Here is a 23,313-nt window from a genome sequence, read left to right as displayed (position 1 = left end):
TACTGCATACAGCTTTATAAACCCTGTATTAGGAAAGATGTGGACCTATTGGAAAGGGTACTAAGAAGAGTGATCAGATTAGTTAGAGGCACAAATGAATATTCTTATCAAGAGTGAGCTAATCAAGATGTTTAGAGTTCTAAAAGGTTTGAGTAAACTAAATGCTGAGGGAATATTTATGCTTAGTCACATCACATATACAAAGGAGGAATAAATTTAAAAATTGAGAGAAGGATGATTGTAGACTGGAAGTCTACAAATTTTCCTTTAGCCAAAGAGTAATTGACTGTTAGATTAAACTCCCATCTACTCTTGTGGTGGTTGGAAATTTAAAGAGAGTTTTGGTAAATACCTGAAAGGAATAAGTAAATGAAAGGAGAAAAAAAGGTTACACTAGTTATGTTTATTTTTTAAATTTAATTTAAAATCTGATATACATGGTGTCTCAAAAATATTGGTACAAATGTTTAGGGGAGGTAGATAACATCTAAAGGAATGTGAATTGCATAGGAATCCATAACCGGAAACGTCACCGTAAGTCAGTACACAGCGCTGTTCTTCAGTTCGCGAGAGGGAAAATTTTTGGTTTACTCATTCAAGCAGTAGTCACCGCACAAAGATCATGTATCGATATACGAACTGTGAGCTGGTAGACATGCACCTAGTGTATGGATTAGCAGAGGGCCCACACAGTGTGCACCGCACAACATCGTTTTGCAATAAATGTGTGGGCAAGGTATGGTTGGTGATTGCTTAGTCGGCCCATACCTGTTACCATCCCGCACGAACTCCGCTAAATATTGGATCTTTCTTGAACAAGTTCTACCAGGGTTACTTGATGATGTTCCAGCAAATGTGAGATGCAACATTTGGTTTCAACATGACGGGGCGCCTGCCCATTATGGAAGGTGTGTTCGTGACCATTTGAACAGGCGTTTTGGGCGTCGATGGATTGACTGTGGTGGACCCGTTGCCTGATTTATCGAACCTTGATTTTTTTCTGTAGGGGGCCCTCAAATCTATCGTATATGAATCGCCTGTGGAGACAGAAATGGATCTTGTGGCGAGACTCGTCTGCGCTGCTGCTGTCAAAGAAACTCCAGGTATGTTCGACCGTGTCCGCCAATCCATGCTGCGTTGGTGTCATGCATGCATCGCGTCTCGTGGTAGAACCTTCGAGCATCTGTTGTAACGTCATGAAATGCATCCATCTTGTACTCCATTGTTAATATTATGTCAAATAAATGTTTGCCACTAATTACTGTCTTGTGTCATTTCTGCTTATTGTGCCTCTGCTACTACTTTCCCGTGACGTTTCCGGTTATGGGTTCCTATGCGATTCACATTCCGTTAGATGTTACCCACCTCCCCTAAATGTTTGTACCAATATTTTTGAGACACCCTGTATAAAGATTGATGTAATTAAGCACTATGAGAAAAGGTGACAACTGCAAACACAAAATATAAGGTAAGGTAAGGATTATGTTAAGGATTCTACTCAAATGCAAGCAACTGTGATCACCAAGCAGCTTATTGCTGATGTTGAAAAACTTTTTACCATTTGGATTCAGGATCAAACTAGAAAATGCAATAATTCAAGAAAGGGCAGGAGTCTTTATAAGCATCTTAAAAAAGGGATGTGTTCTAATTCTGCAAAACTTTATTTTTTTTTTTAGGCTTTCTAATTTTTTTGAAGTTTTATAAGTCATTAGTGCATACTTATTAAAATAAAAAAAATATATATATATTTATGTTTATTTTTGTTTAAGTACAATATTAAGGGTCATTTTATAAAAATGACCTTTAATGTTGTTTAACATTCCTATGGGAACATAAATTTTCAACATCATTCTTATGAGAAAATGTGTTCTGACTTGAGATGCAAATTCCACAAACCAACTGTACCTTAAATGTGAGGACCATTTGTGGTTGGATTTAAGCAAATATCCTTGTTAGTCACATAACATATAATGTGCATTTGCAGTAATCCAAACTAACTACAGCAGGCCCCCGTTATAACGCGGTTTGCTTTACGCTGATTCGCTATAACGCTGTTCTTATATTATAACCCGTATCTGACTATAACGCTGTCACAGATCACTATAATGCTCTTTTACAGATTACATTTTTGATATATTTAACGAAATCGTTTCATTTGATGGAGTCGATAGCTTGAAAATGAATAGCAAAACAGCATTAAAACGTTTCCCACGCCGACTTGAAGAATTTTCCCACGCTCAGTGAAATTTTCTCGCACGCTAATTTAATTGCAGTACAGTGACTTGTTACGTAGTTCCGAGATCAACATCTTAAAAAATGATCAAATATATTGCTTGTAATATTTGGGTTATATGCATTTATCCGAAGTCTAGTCATCACTCAGTACAGTATTAGACATCGTGCGTAACGGAAAGTTTACTTGAACATTGTATCATAATTAATTCAACCAATGCGGTTATATTTTCGAAGAGCTAATAATGACCGACAGGAATGAAAAAGCAACGTCTGGGCGCAGTACGAAGACTATAAATGTAAGAAAAAGACTGAATTTGAAAATTAAATTAGACGTTTTGAAGCGAATCGATTCCGGTCAATGACAAGCGGATGTGTGCCATAATTTAGGACTTGCAAGTTTAACTGTAAGAACAATTATAAAAAATTAATTTTATCAGCGGCAAAGATAGCTGTTCCACTGCAAGAAACTAGGACGGCTATTAGGATTGAAATGGAAAGACTAATTTTATTGAAGATAATATTCCAATGCAGAAGTCAGTTAAGTTAAATATTTAAAAAAAAAAAGAGAGAGAGAGAGAGAGAGAGAGAGAGAGAGAAAGAGATTAGCCAATATGATGATCTGAAGAAAACTCGCCTAAAAAAAAAAAAAAAAAAAAATGTGGAACCATTTAAAACTGGTAAGGGCTGGTAGAATATATTTAAAATCCAGGGAGAAGCCGCTAGTGCAGATCAAGGAGCCGAAACTTTCAAAAAAGAACTTGTTAAAATTATTGAAGAGGGGTATTATGTGTTATACTTCTCAACAAGTTTTTAACATAGATGAAGTGGGACTTTTGTGGAAACGAATGCCTAAAAGAAGTTTCATATTGAAAGAACAAAAAATATGCCAAATTTCAAAGCGGCGAAGGATCAGTTGACTTTATTGTTGGGTGGTAACGCTGCGGGGGATTTAAAATTAATACCCCTTTTAGTTTATTTGGAAGAGGGCCAAAGTTCAACTCAAAATCCACACATTTTCCATGATTAAATTCATCCATTAAATTAAATCAATTAAATTCATTATTTTAATTGGAATTTTAAGTTTACTTTTGATACGCAAGTAGTTACCACATAATTATACGTATGTAATGCAGAATATTTTATATGTGCAAATATTTGAATATTAAATATTTTGACCGACATTTGTGCATCTTTTCATTACCGTTTATTGTTGATTAGGAAATATCCTATGGCACCGACCGCAGCTCACAAATACATATGTTACCTTATGGGAAAGTGGCGCTCACTTAGCGCGGATTCACTTAGCGCTCTGTTTTTCCGGAACGAATGATCAGCGTTAAGCGTGGGTCACCTGTAATTCAAAGTCTGGTTGGATTACCAAAATGTTAGTAGGATTATAACATGAACATGCATTTTATATATAGAAATTATCAATCTACATAGCAAATATTCTTGTTAGTCTCATAACATACACTGTGCAATTGAAGTAATCCAAACTAACTAATTCAAGATGTTTGAATAACCAAAATGCTAGCAGGATTACACTGGTCAGCATCAATTTCCTCCTTGAAATAATTGACAGATTCTCATAGGAAATATGTTCAAAAAATCAGATGTGTGCTTAAAAAGTTCTCATCACTCTTCAGTTTTCAAATATCGTAGGTTAAAGATGAAAAACTAAGACCTGTCATTAAAGCTTCATTTCCCACATTCTCATTTAGACTTTTTTCCTGAAAACTTGGGAGCAGTCTCCAATGAACAAGGTGAAAGGTTTCACTGAAATATTTTTCAAATGGTAAAAAAGATACCAGGGAAAATGGGGTCCAAATATGTTGGAAGACTACTGCAGGAATCTTATACAGGAGACACCAATGGACAATTATAAAAGGCAAAACACAACAAAATAAGTGTTTTGTTATCAGATAAGCATTTTTGTAAATAGAATAAAGTTAATAAACCCATTGTTCAATATTCAGTACTGTATGTAACATTTTCTTAAAATATATGAAATCTTTTTTACTAGAAACCTTTTGACTTTAATCCCTTCTCCCTTAAAATTGAGGTTGTTACAGCAATATGGTTGCCATATTTGAATTCAGCAACATCAAATCTACAAGAATCACCCTGAATTTTAACAGGGAATACAAAAAAAAAATTTTTTTTTTTTGCTAAAATAAATAAAATAAAAATTTTTTTATTTTATTTACAGAAATTCTAAATTTATGGTTCCTTAATCTCTTTTCTAAAGCATTGTTCACAGAGTTGACAAAATAAGATCTGATGTCATTTTCTGTAACCCATTTAATATATACATTAAAATGCAAAAAGAGCACCTTCATGTTTCACCACATTTGTTTGAATTGTACCTTTTCTTTTCCTCACCTGCACCAGTCAAAAAAAAAAAAAAAAAAAAGTCAGGAAAGAGTTATTACATACTATAACAACTCCTTCAACTTATTTCATCTTCTTGGATAATCTTTTAACATTAGCAACTTTTAATACAGTTGTGATATCTTCAGTTTTTACTACTATATGAACAAAAAGATTTTCACAGCACTATGATTTATAATGTTCTTGTTTATACTCCAGCATGACCATTCTACATATGTCAGAGGAGTTTACAATCAATTAAGACAATGAATACAGTCATTAAACATATTTGGAAGTCACACAGGCTTGAATCACATCCACTCAAACACACCTACGCATTATGCATTACTGCACTCCTGTACTTCATCACTCAGCTATATTGTGTTTTGCCTAAATCATATTTTGGTCCATTCATGCAGTTATGAGAAAGAAACATCGCTACAATGTTGCCATCATCCTTTCACAACTTCACTATATCTGGATGATCTGGTGAATTGTCAAAAATCAGCAGAACTTTTTCAGCATTTTCAATTTCTTTTAAATGTCTTTTTGTGGATGGAACTAATTCAAAGTGAAATCATTTCCAAAATTCTCTAAAAACATGTCTGAGAGACTAACATAAAGCAGGATCTGGTGACATTCTGTAGCCTATTCAATACATACATTAAAACAAAAGTGTATCCTTCATGTTTCACCACATTTGCTTGAATAGCTTCTTTATCGTTTCCATTTTCCATTTCTTCATCTTGTAAGGTGCCATTTGTAATTTCAGTACTGGTGATCTATTTTATTTACTTGAAAAATTAATATTTTTCAAATCTTTCTTGTGAGGCCTTTGTAGGAAGTGAATAGTTTTTTAAGGTGTGTGGTCTGTGATTTTCCTGTTGCCAATAAATGTAATTTGTGGCTTCCAGTGGAATTTTAAACAAGGTACATATCAATCTCACTCTCTGCTTTAGTTTTACTAAAGAAAACTAAAGTTTTCTTTAGTAAAACTTTACGAAATAAGATACCTCTCATCAGCAATGCAAGTTAAACTTGTTCAAGACAAAAACCCAACTCAGGTTATTTTTTGAATAAATTTAAACTGAAAGGGTTCTAGTGAGCAACATCACTAGAAAGTCTTTTGCTACCTTCAAATATAATTCCATAGCATTTTTCAAATTTGTCAATACCCTATCCTTGAAATTGTCACTTTTTGAAATTTGTAAATAAAAATATTTTGCTCTTCTACACGATTACTCTTGAAGGAACCAGTTAAATAAGGCAGTTTGCAATAAAGGATTTTCCCCAGTTTAAGCATTCTACACATTACATTCTACATTAGTCAGTCATTGATCAATAGATGAAATGATTTTTTTTTAAATAAATGTCAATAATGGTACACTTATCAACATTGTATTCAATTGCCAATTTGGTTGCTGCTCTCCTGAATCAAGTCACTTTAAAATGCCAACTTTTCTTCTTCAAAAGAGAATGTTTTGTGCTTCCCATTATTACAACTGCTAGAGAACATCATAATAAATTAAACCATAATTATACACAAATACATGCATTGTAATTTAGTTATGCAACTCACGCCAAAACTGAACTGACAACACTGAATCCAACCACTAATCATTCACTCCTTTCTGAGAAAGAGGGGGCAAGGAGCAGATTTTATGGTGTTGCACCCACCTGTCAAAAACTTTATGTTATGGCTAACTCTCAATCAATTAGCTGAGCACAGTTCAGCACAATATATCACAACTACTAAAATTCTGATCAGAATTTACAATATAAAATTTACCTCAAAATTTTGCTTAATCCACAATTTTCCATTCAAGAATTCTTCCTTTTCGGCAGCTGATACAGCTTCCCACTGGGCTTCTGAACATTTCAAGAATTTTCTAATTAAATACAATTTTTCTTCATTTCCATATTCATATCTAAGAATGGTAAATTTCCAAAACCAAGTAATATTCCACAGGAAGTATGAAAATAAAGAATAGGGGAAGAGTATAAGTTGGACCCACAAGACATCTTTAACTGATGGTCTGGAATAACCTCCTCTGGGGGGGGAAAAAATCAATTAGTAAAAACATTAATTTTGCAATTATTGCTTTACAGATTTTAATAATTTGTTACAATTTATTAATTAATAATACTGATATCATTTAGCATATAACAAGATAGTATATTAAAAGGAAATCTTTCCTTGATTTCCTCCCCACCCATTGTGAAGTTCGAAATTGATTTTTTCAAATTTTTTATTTTATGCAATTAGCACCTCTTGAGCAAAACTTGTAGTGTGCAGAAGTTATTTTATCACACAATTTCCACAGGGCAAATGCCTTCTTGAAGAAGTAGTCACTGTGGTTTCTCCTAAACATAGCCAAGTGGTCAGGAGTGAGAGCCCAGCAGCACGTATTTTGAGTGTTTGTTGTTTGTTTGTTTGTTATTTGGTTTTTAGGAGCATTAGCAACTAAGGCCATATTGCTCTGGGGATATGCAGTGGTCATTCCCTGACCTTTCCGCATCCTCCGTATTTGGTGGTCACGGGCTCAAACCCCGGTCAAGACACGTGTGCTACGCACTGCTGCTCCTGCCCACCTAGCTACGGAGGCACCTGTTCTTTGAGTGGACTCTGGTTCAGGCCTGTAGCTGCTAAATACAATTAATGATTATATTCATGATTTACTGCAAGCTCCTCTGATCTGGTTTAATTATTAATTATTATTAATTATTAATAACAGTGTAATAAAAAAGTCTATCTTTATATTTAACCTTCTTGGTTATTATATACCAAATCACTGCCAATTATCCAGACACCTGCATATCTACATATAACCTTTATTTATAGAAACTAATAAGGTTTTGCTGAAACCTTCAACCTTTATGACAGCTTCTAGACTCTGCAGAATGCTCTCCACCAATTTTTTTGTAAACGTCCTTTGGTATTTTTCACTATATGGCCTTCAAGGCAGCAACCAGTTTAGCTCTGTGTTTTAGGCAGTCTCTTCTCGTGCTCAATGATACAACCAAGAGGTTCTCTATAGGATTAAAGTCAGGGCTCTGGGCTGGCCAGTCCAACCTTTTGATATCTCAAACCAGTCTGTCACAAAGCAAGCAGTATGACAAAGAGTGCTGTCCTGCTGATACAGGTTATGGACCTTCCCCAGTGTGTCTCCAGAATGTATGTAATGCATTTTTGTTCAAGATGTTTAGACAAACCTTGCCATTCATGATTTTGTCTGAAATCAAAAGAATCAATGGTCCCAGGCCAAATCATGAAAAACAGCTCTAGACCATCACACTACCTCTGTTGTTCAAGAATGGCAAGCTTTACTCCAAGCTAGACAGTGTCTAGAATTAGTTTGGGTGATTAGTGGCTTGTGAATAGCTGCATGACTGTGGTGACACATATTGTGCAGCATGCTGAATGCTGTACTGGTGCTGGCACTGAGGGTCTGTATTTGTTATGACAATGCTGATCTGTGTTTTGTGCAGACAATTCTTTCTGGGGTTCTCCTGCCATATTCCGTTAGCTTTGGAGGTTTTCCAGGTAATTTTTTTTTATGGTTTCCACTTTCATTTGCAGATCACATCATCAATTGTTGACATAGAGATCTTCAGTAGTACTGTTGATAGGTACAGACTAATTGCTTATACAGCTCTCTATTATCATTCTGCACTGGAAGCCTGGAGGCATAAATTTAAGTTGAGGAAGGATGGTTGCGGGATAGATGCAAAGAAGTTTGCCTTCAGATAGCAGGTGGTTGATTGTTACAACAGGCTTCCATCTGTTGTTGTGAAAGTGAACAGTATGAATAAATTCAAAGAACTAGACAAATTCTTGGAAGTGAATTCCATCAATCGTGGCATCTTGCATTCACAATCATACTACTGTCTCCTCAAAGGCCTACAGGCATATTTATAGTTGTGTCTGGCATGTAATGCTTATGAAGGGTATGATCAATTCTGAATGGAAGGCTATCCAGATATTAATGGTAGGGTAGTATAGGTATGAAGCTGATGAAGCATAACATTGTTGGTGGCACATGAAGCCTATTTTGAAATGCCTATGAATGATCAATACAAATTACCTAGAAAGGCTTCAGTTCTGAAAATTGCAGCTTTTGAAGACTAGGCACCTGCGCTGTAACATGACTGAGATGTTTAAGGCCTTGATGGATTAGGCTGAATGTGAATGCCATTCTTCCTCTTGCTAAGACGACACACGAGGAGGCATAAATTTAAGTTGAGGAAGGATGGTTGCAGGACAGACGTGAAGAAGTTTGCCTTCAGCTAGCGGGTGGTTGATTGTTGGTTGTTGTTGTTGTTTAGGAGCATTAGCAAATAAGGCCATATTGCTCCGGGGATATGTGGTGGTCATTCCCTGACCTTTCCACATCCTCCATATTTGGTGGTCACAGGCTCGAACCCTGGTCTAATCAAGAAGTGTGTGCTGCACACTTCTTGTGGAAGTGAACAGTTTGAATAAATTCAAGGAAGAACCAGACAATTCATGGAAAGTATTTGAGAAGGTGTAGTGCTTTTTTTTGGCTGATGCTATATAAGCTTGCTTTCATGTATCATTTGCCACTACTATTACTACTAATAAGTTGGGGACACCTCATTTCTGCTGTGATAATCGCAGGTCAACGTTAGAGGGACAGTTTCTTAGTTGTTGTAAGTGTATGCCTTTTGTTATAACTTGAACTGGGAGTGAGCCCATAAATCATTGTGACTGATACTTTTGTATGGCGAGTATATCAAAGTTTAAAAAAGTCTGTGGATCGAAAAGCTGTGTGTTTGAATGTACCTAAACATACATAGTATATGCAGACATAGTAAACCTGTTGCCTCTGATATGTGATGAGATGTAAAATTCTTCCTCAGGCTTTCATTACAAGGAAAACTGCATATTTTAAGACCATTTACAATGAAACAGAACACTTCTCAGTTATCAGGAATAAATATAATTGGAATGTTTATTCCTATAATATATTTTTAAAAATATAGAACTTATTGCAATTCCAAGGTTCTTTTCACACTTCTAGTGGTTATTTTTGTAGACTTGTTTCGGGTTTTATTTCTATAATAATGTCTTGGTAACTTATGTTGAGTGAAATGAGAATTGAGTAAACTGCTGACTGGAAAAATGTTTTAAACTGAAACATAACAACTCTATCAAACTGAAACATAACAATATTTGCTGTGTTTCAGTTTGACTTAAAATTAATAATTTAAGCATAATCTGCAAAACAAAATGGCTTCTACATGGTAACAGAAATTAAAACATTAAGTAAGCAATCTTCAAATATCATTTTGCATTAAGCCTTTTTTCATAGGCAAAAATCAGTTGTTTGGGTATTGTACCTAATGGAGAACTGCATTTTTTGTGCAAACTCTTAAGCTCTTTGAAGTTAGAAAATTGGTGACATCAACATCTGATAGCATCTGTAGCTGATGTTGACTTTGCATCTATTTTTACTGGCAGAATATTGAAAGATAAATGTGGTACCTAAATGAGGTTTTACTATATTAAATAAAAATTTTAGAATACAACAAATACCTTATATCAACTTTTTCTTCAAGTATTCTTTTCAGAATAGCCTCTTCTTCTTCCTTTATCATTTCCTAAATATCATGCACAAAAAAAAAAAAAAAAAAAACTATTGAATCCTACTTTTTTAAAATAATAAAAACTGAATCTGAAACACTTTTGGATAAAAGTCTTAATAAATTCCATTCTTCTACCAGAGCCACCATAATTTACTGAGGACATGTTGAAACCTCAGGCTGCATGCAGTCCTATGTGATTTCCCCCTCCTAACCCAAAAGTTGAAAACTAGCCTGTCACAAAATATAGCTTCACACTTGAAAATACCTGATTATTATGATTTATGATATTTAACATTACTACATTATTAACAATAGCGATCAATATTTGTATTTAGTTTAATTTCTTAATAAAATAAAAAATACAATAATTATTACATGATACTAATAAAAAACTTCTTATAACCATGTAATAATTGCATTGACTTTTCATAATTATTTATTAAATGTGAAAATCCAACAGGAGAAGAAAATGGTCTGCTAGAATTGAGTTGCACCAAACAATTCCTTGGTTCCAAGAAAATACAGCCTACAAATTTGGCACTGCCATTTTATGTACTGGACCCTAACAAAAAAAAAAAAAAAAAAGACAGACAAAAGAGAGGCCTCCGTAGTCGAGTGGTCAGGAGCGGGAATGCAGTATGTGCTCTTTGAGTAGACCAAGGTTCAAGCTCCTCACTGCTAAATATGGTTGATCTGCCAAACCGCACTGGAACAGTGTGGCAGATTATGGTCCATTTCCCTCAACATGAATTACTGAGGAGGCTTCCATCCTGCAGTGAGTTGATAATGGCTGCAGTTTACTTTTTTTTATATATATGGTATTTGCCAGACCATAAGATGCACTTTTTCCTCCGCCAAAAATATTTCATGAACTTCCCCTGTATCTTATAGCCCTGAACACACTTAGCACGCACACTTTTTTTTTTTTTTTAGATCAGAATGTATACTACAGGGGTAGCGACCCCTGCAGCTCATTGGATTTCAATGAGATGGGAACCGATGGTTCATATTTAATTTATTTAACATGTAATTAGTATTAATTTAGCATGTAAGGCATTAGTGAGCTTTTCATGACATCAATTCTGTAAGGACAAACATTTATTCATTAACCTATATTAAATTTACTTAACAAACATAAAATTATTTATTATAATTTTTTGTATTACAAGCATTCAGTTCATAGAATAATTTGCTTACTGTACACACAAAGCAAAAACATTTGGTGGAGTAATTGATTCTGGTAGCTTATAGCAGCATATGCAATGCACTTTCAACATGATTATGTAACATGCTGCAGAAGATTGACCAAGTCTGGATATTGCTTAGCATTATCCAAGTGAGTTCTTACACATTTCACTAGAATTCATCCTTTATTTTCATGTCCCCCTCACTACCAAATACCTTTTTTTTCAGAAATCTCTTTCTACAAAGGATTACAGAAAATACCATACAGTTTAACCTTCCCTTTAATATATGACTCTGACACTACCCTTCCTCCTTGCCTTGCTTTTTCCTTCTGAGATTTACATGAGCAACAATAAGCAGCAAGCAGTCTGAATCGACATTAGCAATAATTTTATCGATCTTATCTGTGACCTCCTACAATCAATAATACCTTCTATAAATCAATGGATCACCAGTGGAAATGGCCCTGACAAAATTGTTACAAGGCAGATGAAATTTTCATGCACTGTTGGCTTCAAACTTCAAACATTTTGATCACCCTCCAACAGAGATAATGCTATCTTCACTCGTAATTTGCATTTCAAATTATGTAATAAAATATTTTTTTAAAAATTGTTCTTTTTATAATGTGGGTGTGTCTTATGGTCTGGATATGTGTTTTATCATTCAGCAAATGCAGTAATTTTGGAATATAAACTTTATATCCCAAGTCTGGAAAAGTTTGTGACAATTTCGGTTCAGATGACATTTTCATGCTGAGCTTTCAGAACCATTCAGTAGAGCTTCAACTTACCTAGAATTATCTGCAGTACTGATAAAATGTATCTACCACTTCTAATTTCTAAGAGGGTCTAGAAAACTTCTAATACTCTCAAATCTCTTAACCTTTTCCAGAGTGAGTTCCCGAAATGAACATCTGGGCCCTGCACAGTCAAGTTTTCCTGTTAGTGGCTGTGGAATGAGTTTCTTCATGAAATTTTGAAACTTGATAAAAATTAAAACTTTGCACAGGATGTTTCATAATTTTATTGTCGTAACTTCAGGAGGTAATTTATCGGGTAATTCTGATTGAAAAATATTGCACCAAAGTGAGTCCAATTCTCAAAGGTTACAGACTTCAGTAGAGCAGAATCAAAAGCCTCTAGACAGGCATAAAAGACACAGCCTGTTGTAAATCACTGGAATTTTTTTTTAAAGCTCTCAGATGCAGTGAAAGTCTACTCCCTTGCCTCATATAGCATTCCAGTACTAATTACAGTATATCCTTGTTAATTCCACATCAGATTATTTGAAATGTGATATATGTAGAAGTCGTTACCATTCCTCAACAAATGATATAGTCTCATATGAATTTTAGTATGGATAATTTGAAATATATCTAGTGTAATTCAACATCTGAATTTGGTTCTGTGACCTGTGAATAGCCTGTCTAATTCAAAAAGACTGCAAACACAAACTAGAGTCAAACATTATTATAATAAAAATTTGCCACCATATAGTATGTAATGTTGCATACAGTATATGAATTACCTTTCTTCCTCCAGAACTGTGAGAAGTTCGGGAGAAAGCAAGTAGATACTTGCTTTCTCCAGCTGGTATGTAATAATACATAATAAACAAAATAGCATCCTTTTAATGTACAGCTTGTATACAAGCTGCATGACTATTATAATGGAAAAAACAAAGCTTGCCACATAGTAACTAAATTAACATGATATTTAAATGAAAAAGTTGAGAACATTCTGCACAGTATAATAAGATATGACTTAAAAATTTCAGTTGATTAATACTGATACGTACTTATATATATGTGCTGGAAGGAAATCAGATATGATACCAGATTTTGGCTACACCCTTTGGGGCATGAAGCGACGTCCACTTTGGACACCTCTACTATACCTCTATTGTATTTAGTTTCATTTCTAATTCTTCATTTTCAAATCAGTTGTATAATTTCCTTTCTCACGTCTGGAGGGTGCCACTAACAAGGGTTGTGCAGTCCCCAAGTGCCATACGTGCTGGCAACCACTGGTTATTTGTTTTTCTTTTGTGACAGTCTGAGTGAGATACTTTTGTGTTCTTCAGAACAAGGTCAGAAGCTGCATTAGTTTTTTTTTCCAGTTTGTTTCAAGGATTATATTTTAATATTACCTAATTACAAATTAATGACAACATAAAACTTTTATTTGATTCAACTGTGAGACTGTTTTCAATGAATACCATGATTTCCAAAAGATATTTTAATTTAAAAATGTAACTATTTTTATTAAAAAGAGTACATTATGATTGCTAAAATGTACTATGATTGCTAAAATGGTTTGAGAAGAGAAAAATATTGGCAACTGTTGTTTTGGAATTTGTTGTTGTTTTTGTTGTTTTGGTGTTTATTGGCGCATTGACGACGGAGATCACAGTGTGCCAGTTCATTTGTTATACAATGTTCTGTTTATATAAATCTTGTTCGAATGTAAAAGGTTAACTGTTTCTGTGGTATTATATTATTATTTACAGCAGATGGTATACGTTGATTATTTGTATGAATCTAAAAATATCTGACACGTGTTCCTTGTCACCTAAAAGATCTTTACGGGTGATATTTTGGTTTCCTTTATATAATGATGAAAAAATTCGGTGTCAATCATTTTCATATGTTGGGCATTCTATAAGTATATGTTTAACTGTTTGGATAGTATTGCATACTTGGTATCTTGGGGGTTCTTCTGCATGTAATAGATAGCCATTTGTGAAATATGTATGGCCTATCCGCAATCTGGTCAGAACAATTTCTTCTCTTCTTGATTTCCTTATGCTCGTTTTCCAGTGCTCAACTTTTGGTTTTATTTCATATAATTTATTCCACATTTGTTTTTGCCAGAGTTCTTGCCATTGGGTTAGACAGCGATTTAATGTAGCGGCTTGTAGTCCTTATGTGGAACTGTGAAATATTCTTCTTGAAGGTTAGTGGTTGATTTTGCAATTCTATCCGCTTCTTCATTTCCTTTTATCCCTTTGTGTCCTGGTGTCCAGCAGAAAAGTATCTCTTGTTTTTTATTTGCGAAGCCTGTTAATATCTGTTTAATTTACCAGAGTACTGGATGGGTTATATTGCTTGTGTTTTGTATGGCTTGGATTACACTTAATGAATCACAGTATATTACTGTTCTCACTGGTTCTGAAATGCTCCAGGGCTATCTGAACTGCTACTAATTCTGCAGTGTAGACACTGCATTCTTTTGGGAGTTGGCGTGACAATGTAACATCTGGGAATACCGCTGCTGCTCTTACATGGTTCTCTGATTTTGATCTGTCTGTATATATTGGTATGTAATTGGGATATTGCATTCTATGTGCTGCATGCAGTTGTTGAAAGTTGCTGTCTGATAAAGTATTTTTATTCCAGTTTTGTGTGAGGAGTTCATAAGCTGTGGTATGGTTTATCCATGTGGATCTATATGTCCTTCTTGGTTTGCAACGTTATCTATGTTGAGATCATGTGTTATCAGTAGCTCCTGTAGTCTGATGCCTAGAGGCTGGTTTGCTCTTTTGCGGTTCCTATATACGTTTTCCCATTTTGGCGAGAATAAAGTTGTCCAAGTCGGATGTTCTCTTATGGGTTTTATCCTGTAAGCATACAGCTGTTGTTGTTATTTGGTTTTTAGGAGCATTAACAACTAAGGCTATATTGCTCCGGGGATATGCGGTGGTCATTCCCTGACCTTTCCGCATCCTCCGTATTTGGTGGTGACGGGCTCGAACCCCAGTCTAATCAAGAAGCGTGTGCTACGCACTGCTGCTGCTGCTGCTTCTTCCCACCTGGCTAGTAAGCATACAGCAGTGACAACTTTTGTCTCCTCAGGAACAGTGGTGATTCATTAGCCTCTGTATAGAGACTATACAGGGGATGTGCGAAAAGCACATCCCCTGTATATACACATCCTGTTCATGCTATTCATACGGTTGCTATGTGAATCGGATCTAGCCATTTGAGGGCGCTCTTTCTTGCTGATGAATAAACTGGTGCTCCATAATCTATTTTTGACCTTACAAGTGCTTTATACAAGTTGAGCAGGGTATAACAGTCTGCCCCTCAAGATGTTGTTGTTAAGACTTTAAGAATTTAAGTTGTTTCATACATTTTATTCGTATTTCTTTTATATGTTCTACAAAAGTCAACTTGTTGTCTAGAATAAGTCCAAGAAATTTTACACTTTGTTTAACTGGTATTGTGTTACCTTGCAATATTAGTTCAGGTTCAGGGTGTAAATTTCGTTTTCTACAGAAATGTACGCAGACTGTTTTTTGTTTTGATATTCTAAACCCGTTTTTCTGGGCCCAATGACTGATGTTGTTAATTGCACACTGTAGTTGTCTTTCTATTGCTCCCATGTTCTGTGCTTGATATGAAATACTGAAGTCATCTACATATAGGGCACATGACACTGTGAGTGGTAGTTGGGAGAACAGTTTAATAATGGTGGCTTGTCCACTAGCCAGATTCTGCAGTTCTTACTATTATTTTATATTATCTTCTTATTATTATTTTAGTTTCCTTCTGATTCATTAAAATTTATACAAAATGAAATAGAAAAGTTTGCATGTTTCAGGAACTATATTTTAATGTTATTATTACCTCACTGTAAACTATTGAATATCAGAATAAATATTACATACTGTAAAACCTTGTTTATTTGGGCTGCCTTCTTTTGTTATGTATGGAAATTTTCTCTAAACCAGAATTTAATGATACATTTCAGAACTTCTTTCGGAATGACTTCAGAGTCACTTTGTAAAAGAAATAAAATTATTCCAAATAATTTTATTTATACTAATAAAATGCAAGTGCAAATAGTAAGGAATTTTATTTGCTAGATCATGCATCCACATAAGGATCACAGAATTCATACTTAGCTGTAAACATGTGTATCAATGAAAACAAATAAAGCAGCTGTTTTTTGACAATTCTGACAATAAACAGGACAAAAGAGGAAAGGCAGTGACCAGTATTAAAAATGATAAAAAAAAGTGTTATTTATAACTGGGTTGCACGTTATGATGAAGTATAAATATTATATTTAATATTTATACTTCATAATATGTAATATAGCAGAGTACAATAGCATTAGAAAATCCAATTAAATGGTGGCTGTATTCATATTAAGATGGAACCAAACATGAAGGGTATCATACTGATACCCTTCATGTTTGGTTCCATCTTAACATTACTCATACATTTTGCCCTGCACAGCAGGGCAAAATGTATGAGTAATGTAAGAAATGGAAAAAACAGCTTCAAAGTTTTAAAGGGAAAAATCTGAGAGGTGGAAGAAGAAAAGCAGAGGGAAAAATAAATGAAGGTAAAAACTAACTGTACAGTGTTATTAAATTTGATAATTCTGACAAGGAATTTGAAACATATTTTTGTGCTGTAAAGAGAAATGAACAAAATGATGCTGCAATGCTAGATCTTCACTCAAAAATTTTTCCTATTCAAAAAAAAAAAAAAAAAAAAAAAAACCCATGTATATGATTAAATTTATAGTTGTTTTAACACAAGTTTACTCTAAAATTGCATTATTTGCATTTAATTTGAACTCTTTATTCAATTTTGGACATTTTCTAGGTGATAGTGCAATACCATCACTTTGCTTAGTAGAGGCCTGAAGTGAAGAAACCCATGTTTAGTCTCTAGAGAAAAGTTTCCAGCATCCCCCCTTTTTCTTTTAACCTATACACATTACTACTAGTACTAATACTAATATAAAATAACACTAATAACACAATACTATAATATAATACTAACTAGTACTAATACTAGATGGTAGTTGATTCATCAACCAGTGCAATACCACCACTTTGCTTATCAGAGGTTTGAAGAGTATCAGTATGTTGCATCTTCAACCCATGTTTAGTCACCAGAGCAAAGTTTCTGTCATCCCCTCCTTCCCCATCTCCTTCAGCCCATGCACAGTATACTAAGTACTACAGGTTTTGATACCTTTCATGTTTGGAGGTTTCATTAAAAAGAAAAAAAAAAAATAAATAAAAACCTTACTGGAATACTAAACCGGTTTAAATCAAAATGAACATATTTTAGTCCCTTGAACCCTGAATTAAAGAGAATACACCAGTGTTTCTCAACCTGTGTGCCACGGCACACTAATGTGCTGGAAGTATGCTTCAAGTGTGCCAGGGAAAATGCAAATTTAAAAAAAAATTAATAAATCCAAATTTTATAATAAAAATTAATTCAAACAAAAAATTCTTTTATTTACGCTGCGCCGACCAGAGCACCTTCTGGCGGTCAATGTGACGTCACATTTTGATTCCTAGTACTAGATCTATACTACACAAATAATAAGTGTATTATTAAATATACCCAACAGAAATAACTTCCCATTTGCGAATATATGACTATAGTAGTGATTATAGTGTATCGAAAAATTTTAGCATCTTTAAAAGTGTGCTGCAGCAAAAACTGAGAAACACTGGAATACACTGTAGTCTTTTGTCTGTTTCTTTAATCCCTAAGACAGCTGGAGACAATGATGAGGAAACTGTGAAATTATAGGTTGCTGTTGTTATTTGGTTTTTAGGAGCATTAGCAACTAAGGCCATATTGCTCCGGGGTTATACGGTGGTCATTCCCTGACCTTTCCGCATCCTCCGTATTTTGTTGGTCACGGGCTCAAACCCGGATCTAAATCAAGAAGCGTGTGCTACATACTGCTGCTCCTGCCCACCTGGCTACGGAGGTGCCTGAAATTATAGGAAGATTGTTCTTATAGTGATCTAATAAATACTTTCTTTTATTGTGCACTGCACATGTATTACCAATCAGAATTGCAAAACCACACAAACGTTACATGCACTTACTTACAATATACTTACCTTTGGTCTTCTGTCTCGTTTTCTACCACTGTCCAACAAATTTTCTTGCTTTGCTATTTCTACAGCCTTAAAAATATATTTTATAGTCTGATTAAAAAAATATAAAAAATTCTCAAAGGTATATTATGTACATATATGCTATTACTATAGTATTCGTCGGCTTATAAGACACTGTGGCATGGAAGGTGCACCTTAACTTTGGAATGTAAAATTTAAGAAAACTTGAAAAAACTTAGTAATACAATCGAAATTTAAAATTCAATAAAAACAAAACCCAAAAGCCAATTAAGAAAGGTATAGGATTATTACTCTTTCGTTCTGCTGCTCTGTTCCAATGTTCTTTGGCATATTGTACTACTTTTAGCTTAAATGCAATAGTATAATTTTGCCTTCTTGATGTGCCTGCCATTGATTAGGGCTTAAATGTATAACTGGAATTCACTTGTTACTCCAACAACAGCCTGGTAATTACTGAAAAGTGTACTAACATATGGTAGTTAACTATCCATTAACTCTTGGTTTTGTGCACATGCTGTATTGCCACTTTCAGCTTCTAAGATGCAGGTTGATTTTTTAAGGTATTTATAAGAAAAAAAGTGTCTTATAAGCAGACAAATACAGTATTTAGAAATAGTAATAGGATATCTGTGCATGATAAAACAACAGAAAAATATATGATCATGAATTTTAGTATTCCTAAATTATGATATTTACTTCCGATTGGAAATGAAAACAGGTTAAATTTTCAAAGCAAATTAAAATTTCAGTTTATAACATATGTGGGGAATAGTGAGAAAATAAGCACTTCAATCTGGGTGAGGTGTAATGTGTGTTTGATTTCTTGAAAGACTGCAGATTATTCTCAGAGATTTTGTGGTATTTTCTGTACCACTTTTTTAGTGAATGAACTGCTGTCCATTATACTATCAGCTTCACACTGTGATAAGGTGTAATAGTGTAACAAGGACAGCAATTCAGCCACTGAAGAAGTGGTACAAAAAATGAGAATGTCTGAGAATAATCTGTAGACCTTTAAGAAATTAAAGACAGATTACACTCTAAACTAGGTTGAAGTGCTTATTTTCTTACTATTCTCCATAAGCAGTGGAGAACGGTAAGAAAACGTGATGTGCAAATAGATCAGTTTCTGATTTACCTTCATATGATGCAATCAAAAGAGCAACTTATAATATACAGTTGTTAGTAGCAGCCAGTGGGCAATAGTAAGAACCTTATGAAATTTGAAAGCTTATTAGATATCATTTATCACTGAATGCTACTGCAATCCAGTAGCGTATCCAGGTATCATTGTAAAGGGTGGGGCATGGCAACCAGGTTTCTGAGTGTTTTTTTTTTAGATAGACCTAGGAACACTTATAAGCACATATATAATGTTTGATTATCTTTATTTGAATATTAGGAAAGCATGTGAATAATAATACATATTAACCACAAAAACATGACAATAATATATTATTTCTATTTGGCAATACCACATGGAGCAAACAAGGTTATGAAATATGTAAGAAAATTATAAAAGATAAGAATAACAGAGGTACATGTATACACTAAAATTATACATAAAATTGTTTACAAAAATTGCAAACTAGAAAAAAAAAACAATATTACACTTGAAGAAAATGAAATTCTAAAATAGGTAGCAAAATAAACCACGGAATGAATAATTTTATATATTAAAAGTTACAGAGAAAATTAGAAAAATTACAAAGAAAAGGACAAAATTACAAAATAAAATTTATAAAAAAAAAAAGAATTATACTTAACTTTACAAAATAATGTTTAACTTTTTACTCTTTTTCTGTAGAATATTAAAAACATCGTCAATATCTACAGGTAATGTTTTATGAATATACAAAAGTGTCAGTCCATTCATTTTGTTTTGTCCTGTAGTATTTTGTAGATATGTTTTCGAATATTTCAAAGTTGAAAATGTTCTTTCTATGGTAGATGTTGTTACTGTTGTTGTTATTATTTGGTTTTTAGGAGCATTGGCAACTAAGGCCATATTGCTCCGGGAATATTCCCTGACCTTTCTGCATCCTCCGTATTTGGTGGTGACGGGCTCGAACCCCGGTCTAATCAAGAATCGTGTGCTAAGCACTGCTGCTCCTTCTCACCTGGCTACGGAGGCGCCATGTTGTTACTGGCAGGATAGTCAAAATACATAAGAGTTTATATACATTGGAGAAAATATTTTCACTGCACAAGTTTAGGTACTCTATTGCGTGACTAGGCAAATATTTGGACTTGAAAGCTTTGTATTTATCCCACCACAGTTCAGAATTTAATATAGTTACGTTTAATATAATATAAGCAGTTCAGAATTTAATATAATTACGTTCACACTACACCATAAATCAGTCTTGTAAGTTTTTATTAACTCTAATTTTTCTTCATAATTGCCTGGATAAGGCTTATTAGGTAAAAAGATGTTCAGTGATTCCAAAATTTCTTTGTGACTGGTATTACTGGTTAGCTGTACAATCGAGTCTAAAAAGGGTATAAATAAGGTGATTCTCTGAAGTAGCCACATGGAAGTTATGGCAAAATTTTTAGCATTCTGTCACTCAGGGCAAAGGAATTTTGTAATTTTCGCAGATGACATCTTTCAGTAACTTAATAACTGTATTGTAAATTTTTCCAAACTCTGCATCAACATGATTACTTGTTTCTTTCAGTTTTTCAATTACAGTTTAAGCCATTTTAACTGCTTCTCCTAAGTCGATCAAAGGTGACTGCAGCATTCTACTCAGCAGCACTGTAATGCAATCACAAACAGGATTTCTGATTCTCTCTGTGTGTGTGAGTCACGAAGCCTGTGATTCTCCGACTCACAAAGCGAGTTGGTAGACCTGCAGTTTAGCATCCCGAGTCACGTTCAGCTCGCAAGTCACCCTGCTCTTATCTGTTATCTGGGAAAACAGCTATTTGAACAAGTTTTTAGAAAGAATAAAAAACAATTTGATTATTAACAAAACAATAATGGAAATAGGTAATTATTATTAATTTTTAATTAATAATAACACTGAAGTTTGGTATAACCTAAAGAAAATAATATGGTCAAGATTAATATGTACATTACTGTATTATTCGTCCGGTCTGGTAAATCCGAAATCCATTATATCGATGGTTTACTGTAATAATAAAAATCAACAAACATTCTGACAGGACAGTGTAGACATATATATATATGGTGGATTTGTACTAGTCTGAAATCAAAGTATGCATGTTAGCTAGCAAAGAAAACACATTTTTAATCTTTATTATTCTGATATTGAAATTAGTATTAAAATGTATAAATTTAAATGAAGTTTAAATTGTTATATACGAAGCACTTTTTTAACATTTTACATAATGTTAAATTTTTATTTAGCATTCACTGAGTAATAATGAATTAGTCCAAATTTAACACACTTTTTGAAAAGACTACTGTCACTAGCATTCTAAAATTAACCTAATTACTGTTCATACATGCATACAAGCAGTAGAGTTCATTTGCAGAAAGGAGAGCCTTTTGCCATTTGCTTACAGCTAACAAGCAGTGTAAAATGTTGCTTGGGTCACTATTGTATAAATTTATTATACAAAAGTATATAAATTGTATAAATTTATTATACAAGTACAGTCAGTCCTCGTATAACACTTGTTTACATTACACAAATTCAATCATACACGATTTATAAATAGGGGAACGATATCTTATATAACACGAACCGAATTCGTTTATGCACGATTCGCTTTTGTGTTTACAAGAAATGGCAGTCGAATGCAACACGGTAGGAATGAAGAGAAGATTCTGAAAATGTATTTATCTTTTTTATATCAGTGAAGGAGAAACACATTTCACCATAATAACGTAAAAACCCACATAATTCCAGCTAGCGGTATAATCGCAAATGCAATTAGATCGAGTTTACTACCAATTTATAACAGATTCAACTAGCAGAAACGCAACTGAAAATTGTTTTTATTGTTTTATGGTAGTAACCCCTAGAAATGTGCTTTAGTAAAATGTGAGGTGTTAATAGTGTATCTCTGCCTTTACGGTGTTGTTTATTCAGTTGCTACACATGCGCAGCTTTGTTTATGTGTAACAAGCGTGCCTTCTCGTTTTGTAATTGTGCTTTATTCCCTAAAAATGAGTAAAATACTAAAAGGTGTGAAAAGAAAGCGTCCTGGTGATGACACTGCAGATTCAGAGAGAAAAAGAAAAGCAATATCGATAAACAGAGGCGGACTGGGTCAAAAATTCTTACCTGGGAAAATTTGTAGTGGCCTCATACTATGATTTATGGCCAAAATCACACTGGCCTCCGGCCCGCCGGGGTTTTCCCAGTAAGGCTTATGGCCAGTCCACCTCTGTCGATAGAGAAAAATATGAAACTGTGAAACGCTTTGAGTGAAATGAAAGACCATGTGATATTGCACGTGCTACAGACCTAAATGAGGCAATGCTGGGAATTACAAAGAATGCAGAGAAAATAAAAAAACTTTCATATCAGGAACAACTCAAAGTGTAATTAAAATCCATTAGATTAAGACAAAGAATTGGAAGAGATGGAACGGCTGTCATCTGTTTGGATCGAAAATCAAATAAAAAACAAGTTTGCTTAAATAGAAGCAAAAGCATTAGCAATATTTTATTACGTAATAGTCGTAATAAAATACTTACATATTTTATTACGATTATTTATTGTGTTTGGTAATGTTTTGATTACAAATGTATGTTCAATCTTGGGTAGTTGGCACCTAACCCTATTTTTGCCATAGGGCCTGTTGTTTATATTGCACGAGGGTTTCTAGGAACACAACTATCGTGCTATACGAGGACTGACTGTATATAAAAAAAATAAGTACACACACACACAGAGAGAGAGAGAGAGAGAGAGAGAGAGAGAGAGAGAGAGAGAGAGAGAGAGAGAGAGAGAGAGAGAGAGAGAGAGAGAGAGAGAGAGCTAATACATATATACCAGATTGAAAGAAAAACCCAAAAAAAAAGAAAAGAAA

At 34.1% G+C, this 23,313-nt stretch overlaps 1 protein-coding gene across 1 annotated transcript in view; it reads right to left on the bottom strand.

The window, feature by feature from the left end:
* The window catches only part of LOC150080791 (dnaJ homolog subfamily C member 25 homolog), a 140,517-nt gene that overhangs the window by 34,200 nt on the left and 83,004 nt on the right, over positions 1–23,313 (bottom strand). Inside the window, exons 8-10 of the mRNA XM_090381220.1 lie at positions 18,286–18,351; positions 10,163–10,227; positions 6,395–6,656 (exon numbers count right to left, since the gene is read on the bottom strand). Of these exons, the coding sequence (XP_090237346.1) occupies positions 6,395–6,656; positions 10,163–10,227; positions 18,286–18,351 (393 nt within the window). The remainder of the gene's footprint in view (positions 1–6,394; positions 6,657–10,162; positions 10,228–18,285; positions 18,352–23,313) is intronic.

The sequence above is a fragment of the Mastigoproctus giganteus genome, chromosome 9 (assembly GCF_048544385.1).
Source record: "Mastigoproctus giganteus isolate SK-2022 chromosome 9, ASM4854438v1, whole genome shotgun sequence".
Taxonomy (NCBI): Eukaryota; Metazoa; Arthropoda; class Arachnida; order Uropygi; family Thelyphonidae; genus Mastigoproctus; species Mastigoproctus giganteus.
Note: the sequence above shows the minus strand (reverse complement) of the source record. Positions and strands in the feature narration are given on the sequence as shown.